At 41.0% G+C, this 13884-nt stretch overlaps 1 protein-coding gene across 1 annotated transcript in view; it reads left to right on the top strand.

The window, feature by feature from the left end:
- Positions 1–13884, top strand: part of SLC7A14 (solute carrier family 7 member 14) — a 112214-nt gene that overhangs the window by 69155 nt on the left and 29175 nt on the right. The window contains exons 3-4 of the mRNA XM_026007739.2: positions 5631–5867; positions 7569–7786. Coding sequence (XP_025863524.1) covers positions 5631–5867; positions 7569–7786 — 455 coding nt within the window. The remainder of the gene's footprint in view (positions 1–5630; positions 5868–7568; positions 7787–13884) is intronic.

A 13884-nucleotide genomic window follows, 5' to 3' on the forward strand; every position in this document is an offset into this window, starting at 1 on the left:
GAGAGCCAGAGCAGACTCTGAGTGGTAGGAGGCACATACAGTGATTTATCTTGACTATAGAGGCGCTTATTAGGCACAGTTTGGAAAGGTGAACATCATATGTGGGCTCCCTGGGAATATTTAATGTCAGGCTGGCTGTATACCTATATGTGACAGAACCATAGACTCTCTGAGTTGGAAAGAAATTCACACTGAAAAGGACCAAATTTCTCTGAACTCCAAATCATACAGCATTCAAGGTACACAAGAGGAGATCGATAGAGAATATCTCAAATATGGAATCCCCTTGGTATCTTGTCCCCAACTCTCTTTTCAACATGTAAGTCCTAAGTTTTGACTGCTCTTTAGGCTGGCAGTTTTTCAATTTAACAAAAAATAGTTCTGGGTATAGAAATAAAACAAAACACTAGGGATATGACAAAATGGAAAGAAGGGGGTGTTTTACAATATACTCGAAGAGTGAGTAATTTAAAAAAGATATCTGAGTTGCAGACTATGAGAAATCACTCTGTTCCCTCTTGTTCTGCTCAGATGAGTCCTTCGTACTTCTCAAGGATCTGGATGTGCCATCTCTGAACAACTCCATTGGGAAATTTCCACCCGATGGTCTGCACCAGGCAGACGCTCGTGATGGCCATCTCTACCCTGACGTTGTACTTCACATTGATTTTCTCCAGCTATGCAGTTATACTTTGGGAATCAATGTCTCCCCCTGTCAATCACTTGATGGTTAGCCAAGGAATGCAGAATCATTTTTGATAATAGCACAAGGCAAATATGACTGGGAAGATAGCCCAAGGCAAGAATTTTTGTAATGCATTACTAAATTAGTAGAGAATATTTATAAATTTTTCTCTCATTTAGAATACTGATTCTCCACCCTAGTACACCAAATCAACTTTAAGTAATAAATTTGAAATTCTTCCTTTGCTACCCTAAAATGCAAACAAGAGATAATGCTACCTTCCTACATACTTAATTTTTTATAGTCATTAAAATTACATTTTACTAAGTTTTTATTTAAATTCCAGTTAGCTTACATACAGTGTAATATTAGTTTCAGGTGTACGATATAGTAATTCAACACCTACACAACACCCTACGCTCATCACAAGTGCCCTCCTTGGGCAGCCCGGGTGGCTCAGCAGTTTAGTGCTGCCTTCAGCCCAGGGCGTGATTCTGGAGACCCAGGATCGAATCCCGCGTCGGGCTCCCTGCATGGAGCCTGCTTCTCTCTCTGCCTGTGTCTCTGCCTCTCTCTCTCTCTCTCTCTCTCTCTCTCATGACTAAATAAATAAATCTTTAAAAAACACACACCCCAAAAAAAAAAAAAAAAACAAGTGCCCTCCTTAATCCCCATCACCTATTTGACCTGTTACGAGTACTGATTTGTGTCCCAAAAAATTCATATGTTGAACTCTTATACCCAGTACTTCAGAATCTGATTGCATTTGGAAATAGGGCATTTAAAGAGAAAACTAAGGCAAAAAAAGAAAAAAGAAAAAGAACCCCACCCACCTCCTCTCCAGTAACCCTCAGTTTGTTTTCCATAGGTAAGAGTCTGTTTCTTGGTTTGCCTTTTTTTTTCTTTTCTTTCCTCATTTGTTTTGTTTCTTGAATTCCACGTATGAGTGAAATCATATGGTATTTGTCTTTCTCTGACTGACTTAGTTTGTTTAGCATCATACTCGCTAGCTCCATCCGTGTCATTGCAAATAGTAAGATTTCATTCTCTTTTATGACTGAATAATATGCTTCTCTACCCATTCATCAGTCGATGGACACTTGGACTGTTTCTGTAAGTGGCAATTGTAGGTAAATCTGCTATAAATATCATGGTGCATGTATCCCTTTGAATTAATATTTTTGTATTCTTTGGGTAAATAGCTTGTAGTGCAATTGCTGGATCATCGGGTCGTTCTATTTTTACCTTTTTAAGGAACTCTCTACTATCTTCCAGAGCTACAAACTTGATTTTTTAAAAAATCAATATGCCTTGAGTATGGAAGGTAAATAAAAGAAAAGTCACTTCTAGGAAAAGTAATATTTCAGTGTGTAGAAGCCGGGGCATATACAACAGGAGACATAATGAAGTTGTCAGATATATGCTGTCATTTACAGAACCACTATAAATGCAAACTCACACAGGTGTGCTATTTGATGCTCAAAGACCATGAGTCATGTTGCTCTTGATGATGTGGCTTTCCAAAATAATGGCCAATTCTTGGTAAATTCCAGACAAAACAAATTACAACCGTCCCTCAATTTACCCAGCTGTTGCAGCCCTGGGAAACTCAATGCATATAAAATCATGAAAAAATGCTTTGCGTTAATATGTAAAATGGAGACAGATTCAGGCTCAGAAGTTATAAATAGGTTTTTATAATTTATAAACCTGTTTTTATAAACAGATCCATTGGGACCCTCAGAAGTTATGTAAGACACAGGACAATGCCTCATTCTGTGGAACAGCCCTACACTGCAGAATGTCTAACAGCACAGGCTTCTACCCATTTAATACTTCAAGTGTCCACAACCATCATGAGAATGATGGACACCCCCACGGATTTCCAAAATTCCCCCTAGGCAGCAGTCCACTTTTGCTGAGATCTACGGGTTTACAGCATTTTCTCTAGGGCTGCCTCCACAGACTCAAATGAGAGTTGATTCTAATTGTAAAACCAAAGAATGATAGCACTAGAAGGGACCCTACAGGTTATCTATCTGGCCCCCTCACTTTCTTTGGTTTCCCTTTCTTTGATTTTTATTTCATATTGAAATTAAAAAGATATCTTTGAATATGTCTCTCTTCTACACCAGATATTTGAAAAAAGTTGAGTGATTGACAACATTTTCTGGTTTTTTTCAGAACATTTGGGATTGAAATCACTTACTCCTCACCACTGAGCTTCAGTGCCAGGCTGGATACGCTTTAGTGCCCATTAAAAGCCTGGATTCTTGCATACAAACAAATCAGAAAGATGCAAAAATAAAATCCTTTACAAAGTGTCCAAAAGAATGGTCTCTAGGAGCAGAAATTGTCTTACTTGGTTAGTGTCTAATTGATTTTCCCACTATTCTTCCCAAACTCCAGCTATCAGAATCCAAGCAGGACCTTGGGGACTAAATGACTGACTTCATATGCTCCTGCACCATGCACAGCTCAGGGCCTCTGCCTCTGCCTCAGGAAGCAATGCACTGGTTCCTTCACAAACCTTAAGGAAGACTTGGCTATTTGCCAGTTACCCTTGGCTAGGGGATTCTGATAACGGATTGGGTATTTTTACGAATAATTTGGCAGGCCAAATGTTAAGAAGAGAACCATTGATTGCCCAAACTTCACCATACTGGCTCTCTGAATTAAATTAACAATCAAATCAATGCCAGTTTCAAAAGCATTGGTTGAGAAATTTCGATTTATAAGCCTTGTGTATGAACAGGGGGTAAGGAGGGTAAAGAAAAAAAGCTCATAGTATAAAAGAATTATTGAGTAAAGCTGCAGATCACACACCAAAGCACAGAATTAGATTATCTCTAATCCTGTCCTCATACTGCACTGAAAGAGCAATCTAATGTGTGTCTGCAAACTCAAATCTCTTCAGGAGATGAGAGCACAAAGTCCTCCACGCACCCAAGAAAACAATGTTAGGGCCTCATACTCAGTGCTTATACGCTCTATACTTTCCTCACAGAAAAGTTCTCCAGCTCTCCCCTCAGAGACCACTTCCTCTTAATTTTAGACTCACTCTAACAATTTAAACATCAGGTGTTGGAAACAGCAATTTAGAAAAGGATGTGGTCTTCATGCTCAAGGTAATCCCTGTGACAGCCACAGAATGAAACAACTGACAGTCTGACCTCCAGGAAGGGGGTGGAAAACAAAGGGGTGAGAGGCCAACAGAGGAACTCAAAATAAATGGCGGTTTAGGTTATTCAGGGCAGAGATGGATGGCTTCACCAGCCCGAGCATGTCTCCAGATACAGAACAATAGAGTAATTGATGTAAAAGAAAAGTAAATTATGCTCAATATATTTAGCGGCAAAATCCATAAAATTCAATGAAACAGAATACTAGAGTGTCCGAAGAGGAAGACCCTTAAGAGAGTATCCCTGTCTGATTCCTTTATTTTACAAAGAAGAAAATGAGTATAAAGGAAGGAACAAGGTCAAGGCAGGGTTGAGACAAGAGCACAACCTCTGGCTCAGTGCTCTCCCACACAGATGCCCTGAGAGCTGACAGCACTAAGGGTAGGAAAAGCGATATTGCATCACGTTTAATCAAGCATTTGTGTCATGGCTTCTGACACCTCTGGCTTTGCTTCCTTGCACTGATTTTACTCCCTGATTTGTGATGAGAGAACCTCAGGGTTGGCCCTTAAAATTGAGATTGAAGGTATAGTTTACTCTGACATCCCTCCTACATCCCATTCCTGGCATGTTTCCTCCAAACTGTCCTATGTTTGTCATCCAACATGGCACCCCACCCACTGGCCTCACACCCAGAGTTCCCAGCATGTCTTAGGAAACTCTCCCAACTTGCAGAAGTTTGGCATATTCCCAGTCTCTTTCTAATTTGATCTATAATTCCATCAAAGAAGGAGGGAATATACTAGTGTTTTTCAATTTTAAGTGGAGAGCTTGTGAAAATGTAGATTCCTGGGCTCCACTCCTGAAATTATGATTTCAGAGATGATTCTAGTGGAAGTGGGTCTTGACCCACTTTGGAAAACACATGGCTTCTACTTACGTCTCCAGGCTCGTCTGCCCCCAGTCCCTTCATGCACACTCCCCTTCACCCAAAAACTTCAGACTGCCTATCCACCATGTCTTTGCTTCATGCTCTATCCTCTTTGCCCAATTAATTTCCCCATATGCTTCAAAACCACCTGATACACATGTCTCTTCTCTCTTCTTTCTCTGTTCCTGTATATCTCTGCATTATTGAGTTTATACAGCTTGTAATGGACACTGATTTTTTTATATATCTCCCCTTGAGGTCAAGGCCATGTCTCACTTGCCTTTTTAGTCTCAGCATTTAGCACCCTGCCAAAGACATGGTGGGCACTCCTTAAGTTCATTCAATTGTCCTTTGCATGTGCTAAATTCCCTTGTTAAAAACTAGTTACTTACTTACATTTGCATTTTTTAATCAACCTCACTCCCATATATAGTACAAAATCTCCACAGATCACTTGAACCATCATTCACAAATGAGGAGCACTTCCATAATATGTAAAAAATGAAAGAGAAGAATGTTAACATAATGTAACCCTGGTACCATCAAGTGCGGAGATCATAATGAACTAGGCCCATGTTCACTCAGGATATCTGACCCCTAAGGAATATGACAGCAACACATACAACAAATAGGAATTTTTCTAAATAAAGATCGGTCTCCAGTAGCTCATGAGAATCAATTCTGATTGCCTTCCCAATCATTCAGGTTAAAAGTTTTTCAGAACTAACATTGAAAGACATTAGAATTGGCCTTAAATTTATTCATATATATAAAATTTCATGTATTTGGTTTAAGATCCCAGAGGTCCCCAGTATTTTGCACCAAAGATGAACCACCAAGAGGTTAGCTCATCTCCTGAAGTCTGCCACCCATGTGTGCTTGTCCCATGCAGGTGTCTGCTACGCAGAGTTTGGAGTCCGAGTCCCCAAGACCACAGGATCAGCCTACACCTACAGCTACGTCACTGTCGGGGAATTTGTGGCATTTTTCATTGGCTGGAACCTGATCCTAGAGTACCTGATTGGCACTGCAGCTGGTGCCAGTGCTCTGAGTAGCATGTTTGACTCCTTAGCAAACCACACCATTAGCCGCTGGATGGTGGACAGCGTGGGAACTCTCAACGGCCTGGGTGAGACTGCCATATCCTCTTACCCCAACACGTAAAATTACCCCAACAAACAAATGGGTTCCCCTTTTAGGATTCAATGTGGCAAAATATATGAAGAGCCTTAAATATGTCTCTCTCTCTCTCTCTCTCTCTTTTTTTTTTTTTTTTTTTGCAAAGTAGTTCTCCTGTGAATCTATTCTAAGGAAATCATTCTAATTTCCATAAAACCTTTATATGAAAAGATATTCATCACAGCCTCATTTATAATTTAAAAATTAAGAACAGCCTAAGTAGTCCATAATGGAGCAAATGACTAAGTAAATTGTGGAAGCATATTATGTAGCAATTAAAAGGATGATGGGGAAGACTGTTGTAATGACATGGAATATGTCTTTGATGTAATGTCATGTGACAAAGGAAATAAATGGTATATGCGTCATGCTGATAACTATATAAAAATAAAACCAAAGCAGGAAAAATAACTGTAATGAACTGTAGTGGTTTCATCGGATTTTTTTTTAATTTTCATAAAGAAGCATGTATTAATTTTTAAATGACAAAATATACTTTTAAAAGGAACAAAATGGATTCCAGTCTAGCAGAGGTCAAGGAGGGATAATATAACTGGGTGAATACTAAATAATCAGAACTTTACATAACAAATACCGGGAGCTCCGTCCATCACTTGCCCCGTTTCATCCAGATATCTGATTTTACCCTCTCATATCCATGGGAAGCCAAACAATAGTTGAGGAAGCTTGGAGGTCTTGCCCCAGAACTTGCAAGTACAGCTTCTGTGGCTGTGTGCTAGTCATGTGACTCTGGTGTCCCTATCTCTGAAGAATTGATAAACATGCTGAGCATCAGATACTATGCGAAGATAAATAGTATGAAGACCACATCTGCACAATATACTTATTTCACAGAAATTTTAGGTCTGAAAAGGCCCTCCTAGACCAAGTAGTGCAAACCCTTCACTTTTACAGATGAGGTCCAGGTAACTGAGGCATCTGCCAAGGCCACACAGCTGGTCATGGGCAGAAGTGCAGCTGGAATTCAGAAGCCTGACGGCTGAGGCAGTGCCTTCTCCACTCTATAGAGGGCAGGAGTCCACTGGCCAACAGACCGCACCAACCGGGTGGGGGTGTATTCACTGCTTATTTTCTCTGCAACCGCATACACATAAATGCAAAGAACATTCTTCTCCCAATAGTTTTCAAAGATACACATTTTAAAACTTTCTACAAATGAAAGATTACAGGAATGGAATGGAAAATTTATGTGCTATGGAGCAAACAATAGTGAAGATAAGCCAGTCTTCAAATAACATGTTAAACCCATATATACACCATGAGTGTCTCAGGGCAGTTCTGACCTCAAATATTCTATGCCATGGTTCCATGGGCTATGTTGTCATTGTCATTTCGTGTGTCCCAACTTTGGGTCCAGGGATGTCGGGTCCTCTGACCTATATACCAAGACCTTCCCATTTATAAATAGACACTTATGGACCACAGTGTAGGCAACATGACTGACACATACACACACTTGCACACAAGCACATATGTGGACACACATGCTTGTAGACACACGCTTCTCCTCCCTCTGTGATACATTGATCACCCCTGCCAGAGCTGAGTGCAAGTGCTCTGAGGGGGTGCCGGGAGTTTGCATGCCCCCTTTTTCCCCTGGACAATATTAACTCATGTCTTTGGCCTCTAGGGAAAGGTGAAGAATCATACCCTGACCTTCTGGCTCTAGTGATTGCAGTCATCGTCACCATTATTGTTGCGCTGGGGGTGAAGAATTCTGTGGGCTTCAACAACGTCCTCAACGTGCTGAACCTGGCAGTGTGGGTGTTCATCATGATTACAGGCCTCTTCTTCATCAATGGGAAATACTGGGCTGAGGGCCAGTTCTTGCCCCATGGCTGGTCAGGGGTGAGTTCATTTCTAAAGCCTCGTATGGCTATTGCACATTCAGCCTTCCACCCTGTAGCTAGTCTGAGACATATTTTCAAAAAATGCTGCTCTGTCCCATAATCTTCATAGCACCGTTTTCATCCCTTTTTATCTGAACTTAATTGGCGTGCTCTGAAAAAATGATTCCTATATCATTTTTTTAACTTATTTCACAAACATTCATTGAGATCTTATTTTATGCAAATGACCATAACAGATTTGATGTTTTGGCCACGTGCAATATGCCTAGTCCTACGCTAGGTGTTCTGCATGTAATGTTTAAGTGTCTTAATAATCTTGCAAGGAAGATATTTACCTTCTGGCCTTACAGATGAAAAACTCACACTCAGAGAGGTCAGGGGACTCACTATTAAGTGCACAATATAAGTGACAGAGTCAAGATCCAAAGCCCGGACTCTCTGACTGTAAAGCCTGTATATGAACAGCTTGGTCTAAAAGAATCCCTCTAGAGTATTTTTGGAGAGACAGACAGCCCCAAATAGACAAGGCAGTAATGGAGCCAGAAGAGCGGTAAAGGGATGAGTGTTGCCTAGGTATAGAACAAGGTCAAGAACAGTTTTTAGATGTAATCCCAATATTTGACCCAATATAGAGAGAGCCCCACTGAGGTCTAGGTGCTGCTGAGAGGGCACAATGAGGGCTGGTCATAAGTCCCACTCTAGTGACATGGTTCATGGCAGAGAAGTCCACTCCCAGTCCACCTAGCATGGTCTTGCAGTTGGCCAGAGAGTGGGCTGGACCAAAAGGGCATTCTCAGATCTCATCCTCATGATCTGGGTGGTGAGGTTTACATTAAAGAAAAATGGGAAGGTCAGAGTGGCAAAGTCTTTATACTGACAAGTAGTTCTAAATTATGCCTGGATCCTTTTTCTAATATGACCAAAAATGCTTACTTTATGAATTCATTGGTAAAATTCAACTACCTATTCCTTTTTTTAAAATAGTAGAACTCAGAATTTAAATAAAATATTTTTTAAAATAGTAGAACATTTTGAGCTGGGGAAGATCTTAGAAACCACCTGCTTCTACCCCTCACCCTAGCAGGTAAGGAAACTGAGGCCAAGGGAGAAACACCTGCCCACCGCTGGCAGAGAGCACGTCCGGGACTCCACCAGATTCGCTTTTGTAAAAATCTTTTGCTTAGACTGGTTTTCCTCCAAGATGTCCATTGACCAGAAATCTCTCTTGGAAAACACTCCAAATAACTCCTCTCTATTCTCAACCATGCCACACTATTCAATGAAGAGAAATAAGCAAAAGAGCAATTTAAGCCAAGATTTCTAGTCTTCTGCTTATCTGTAAGAATTCCACGGTACCACAAAGTTCATCCTTCCTCCTCCTTGAAATGAATAAATCCTGAAACTGGTTAAAACCAGAAGAGACAAAGAAACACTGTTGACCCCATTCTGGATCCCCGAGTCTATATTTTCTTACAATACAAACCGTTCCTTTCCTATCAAATAAAAGAAACAATAAATTACAAGCATGGCAAAGAAAAAAAGTGTTTTTCCGGAACTCAACTGCATTTTCATCCTTGCACATGATAATGTTCTCACCATTTTTTTTCCCAGTCTGAGAAATTTTGGGGTCATGGACTTACTGTTAAGACTTTGGCCAACAGCAAACTTCTGTGCTTTGAGGTTTTCTCGCTCATCAGAGGGCGATGAATTGCACCAAATGTTTGCCAAAAGGATAACAACTTAGAGGATTTTTTTTTTTTTTTTTTTTTTTGGTACACATGGTATGGTTAGCAATAGTGATAATCATAGGAGGGAGGACTTAGGGTTTGCCGACTACCTGTTTGGTGCCCGGCATTGTGCTCTCTTACAACAAAACTTTAAAGCAGGTGCTGCTGTGCCTAACTTAATAGATGGAGAATCCAAGGCTCAGAGAGGCTGAGGAACTTACCCGAAGTCACTTAGCCATCAGTGCCGGGGCTGAAATTCCTGATCAGGTCTATGTGACTCCAAAGCACTTTCTACTGCATGGTCTACCTTGTGCATGATCACCCTTTGTTTCTGAGCCTTCTAAAAAAAAATGTAATATCATAATTAATCCAACACATTATGTTTTTCATCTCCTTTAAGCATTTGCAAAGTCGCAGAGTCTTAGAGTGAGGAGGAGCACTAGGACATGGTCTAGCCTCTTTTCTCACTTTCAGGTGGGAGTATAAACCAGCCCCGGCCAAAGTGCATTGTTTACTAAGACATAATAGTAAAGCAATTTGAAAAATTTTTGTAATTACTTAGTTCATGTCTAATTTTTAAAATTCTCCTAAGAAGTCACCCGAATGGCACACATTGCAGTTCTAGGCCCCATGTAAGACTGGAAGCCAGTAATCTCTTCTGTGCAAATGCCCTTGGCCCAGGCTGATGAAGATGAACCAGTCTTTTAACCTGTCCCTCTGGGCTTTGTTCTGGGGTCTTTATTCTCTTAGGGGGTCTCCTCTTCCCACTCCAGGACCCCATATCCCTCTTCAGGATAGTTAACAATCCACCTCACGGAGGAAGGAACTAATCAAACCAGCCTTAGGGGCTCCCGTTTATACACCCAGGTTCTCACTAGCTTTTATAGCAGGAAAGGATCAGAAGCCAAGCATTAAAAAATGAAAGGATGCCATCCTTAACTTACCATTTTCTTTGTGACACACACTTTCGTATACACTTTTCATGTAAGCTTCACAACAGCCCTGATCTCTACTTTTACATCAAAATACCTTAAGTTGAGAAAAGTGAAGGTTACAGATCTACATCATAATAGAGCTGAAATTCAATCCCAGTCCTGGTTGAGTCCTTATTTACTCCACTACCCTTCAACCTGGGTTTGGACACCTGGGAACAATTGTCTTTTCTTGCACCTTTGGCTCAGGAACCTCACTCCAACCCAACCCTTTTTGAGTAGGTTTGTCACTGGTCACCAAAAAAAGTATGGCTGGGATTTTGTATTTTTCACTGCAAATATATTAACCCTGCAGGAAATTCAAATATGTGTTCTAGTGGCTGTGACTAAAAGTATCAGCTGAGCACAAAGGACAGCCCAGTGTGAGGATGGTGCTGACTCATCCTCTTTCCTATCTGCCTGGCCTTGGATTTCTGCATAGTACATTTCCTCCCTAGCAAACTAGCCTGGACCTGTTCTTTCTTAACTTTGTTTTCTGGTTACTTTTCCAGTCCAGTAAGGCCACTTTGTTTTTATTTTTGTTTTTTTAAGTAAGCTCTACACCCAACATGGGGCTTGAACTCATGACCCCAAGATCAAGAGTTTCATGCTCTACCGACTGAGCTACCCAGGCACCCCTAGCAAGGTCACTTTGAATTTGCATCCTAATTTTTAAGGTCTGACACCCTCTCATGAACATGTCATCCACCAAGTCAATAAACACACTCCCTATTCTGTTACCTAACAATTGTCAACAGAAGTGAGTCGCCTACTTGGCAGCTACATGGACTTCTCTTTAGGGAAAACCTGACCCCTACCACTGACAAGGGGCCTAGTTCAGAGTTCTAATCCACTTTATTCTTCAACCACTTCAAGTAGAATGGGATGGAGAAGATCATTGTGTAGGAGATTATTCATAAAGATACCATTACAGAACTCGAAACACACTTCTCAAGTGCTTTGAAAGGGTTAATAATGAACAATCTGTCCTCTGGCCATGGACCCCTCATAAGCTTACTGTTTCCCTGCTCCAACCACATCCTTCCAAAGAAAATAGCTTAAGGAATCGTTTACTCACTTACAGGTTCTGGGTCAAATGCTTCTTTGGTCTTGAAGAGCCAAAGAACAACAAACATTTTTCTCTAGATCAAGTAACGGCTGGCCCTCGGCTGAACCCCTGCTTCCATCTGCAGTTCCTCAGCCCCTGAACATTGTTGGATGTGTATTCCCTGTGTGTTATTTGTTCTCGATGCTATCTTATGGCTTTCCTTTAACCAAACAAGACACTCTAACCGCACAAACAGCTCCCAGGAAAATGGTCCTTGGCAAGTATTTGTGGGGAATGCTGGCTGCCTCCAAACAAAGGAAAAGTTGGTTTTTCATGTTCTCCACATTTTAATTCATTTGCTGGAACCTATTAACACATTCCACTGTCACTGTGGACAGGCTGCTAATAGATCTGGAGCATGAGGGTGGTAGAAGATGCTATTAAAGTCCGAGTTTTGTCTTGTTACCTTGGGAGTGAATTATATAAAGGTGCCTAATTAGCTCCTAGGCATCTGGCAGATTGGCCAACGCTGAATATGGAGAGCTGCCTCATTCCTATGCCTCTGGAATTTCAGTGAGACGTAGGGGGCCAGTTTTCAGGGACTCCACATGCTGAATAGCACGCCACTGGTGACATTGATTTTGACAACTAAGTAAGCTCCAGCGACTGAGGCACATGCTGCTTCCCCACAAAAGCTCTGTAGAGGGATGAGCTGATCTGGATCAGCCGGCTGAACAGCTACACCAGCTTGACTTTGGAAAACTATCTCTGCTTATGTCATCGAATTCAAAAGTCAATACTATTTGTTATTTGTGTAAAACGTTTCCTAAAAGTTAGGATAAAGTACCAATGGACCGAGAAACACACATTTACACACATTTCACCCACCGGTTTTGTTCATAGATTCTCACTCCTAAGCACACGCACACACATTTTTCCATGCATGGAAGGAAATCCTAATCAAAAATCCCAGTGGCCAGATCTAAGGTCTGGAGCGAGCGAAGTGGAAAGTAGTTTTAGTGGTCAGGAGGGTAGAGACACACTCATACATAGTTCCACTTCCTGGCTCTTTTGTGTTCATCAATTAGGGGTCATTTGCTTGCCAGGAAGAAAAACTCATTCAAACTAACTTAAGTCAAAAGGTGATCTTATTTGCTAATTGTATTATCTTCTCTTCAATAATCTGTTTATTTAATCTATATCTTGTTAGATCAGGGTCTGTTTGATCTTGGCAGGTATGCTGGGGGTTTTTCTATCCGCCCCCCACCGCCCCTCCCTAGATCCATTATCCATCCTTCTATTCTGCTCTATGCTTCAGAAAGCCCCTCGATGGTTGCTCCCTGTTCGACTAAGCCAATAGGGCCTTCACTGAAATCATTTCATTTAAACCATCGGAGTTAAATTCTCTTTCCTGCCTCATGCAGTAGAACGTATAAATGTCCACCTTTGATCTGCCCAGTCATCCTTCAACCATATGGCTTTCTAGGTCTGGATAGGGAATTCAGGCTAACAGACATTCTCTTTGCAAACTTTCTCTCTCTATTCCCAACTTGACCATAGTCGATATTCCGGTATCTCATAATTATCAGTAATTACCATCTATTCTTTCAGTTGTTTGCAAAATAGCAGCATTCATGTTTAACAGATAATATAGACACCTATTAATTTTGTTCAGTTTATTATCACAGTCAAGGTTGCATTTTGGGTCTGGCAGTGAAGCCCCAGGGGGTTAAGCTCAGAGTACTTTTGCTCATGACTGTAGCCCTATCACAAAGCACACTTCCTGGCACTTGGGAACAGTTAATAAAATATATGTCTAGTTGCAATAAAAAAAAACAAGGAGGAGGAGAAATTTGTTTATGCCTTGGGGCTCCATTTGTACTAAAAAACTTACGATAGTAATTTAAAAACTACTACTTTTTTATGTACTACCAGTACTGGTATGTGCTTACCAGTGCTCTTGCACTGGTAAGAGCTAATATTTATTAAGTACCTACTGTAGACTATGACTGTATAGTGAACTATATTATCTCATTGAATCCTTGTAACAACCCTACGAACTAAATCCTATTTTCATCTCCATCTAAGAAAATGAGGTTCCAAGTGGTTAGGAACTTGTTCCAGGTCACCAGGCTTATATGTGACAGAAGCACCCTACGTCTGACAGTCTACAAAATTGGTTCTAACCAAATCCAATGCCTGCCCCCTCACCCCCAACCCTATATGGCTTTGGGGTTCCCTCTGAAGCCTGTAGTATACTTCTCCAACTGCTGCATGGTCAGTACTTCAAAATTGGAAGGTGTCCTCCATATCTTCCACTGAGTCTTCTTTTCTTCTACTTAGACATCCC

This window comes from Vulpes vulpes, chromosome 3 (assembly GCF_048418805.1).
Source record: "Vulpes vulpes isolate BD-2025 chromosome 3, VulVul3, whole genome shotgun sequence".
Lineage (NCBI taxonomy): Eukaryota > Metazoa > Chordata > Mammalia > Carnivora > Canidae > Vulpes > Vulpes vulpes.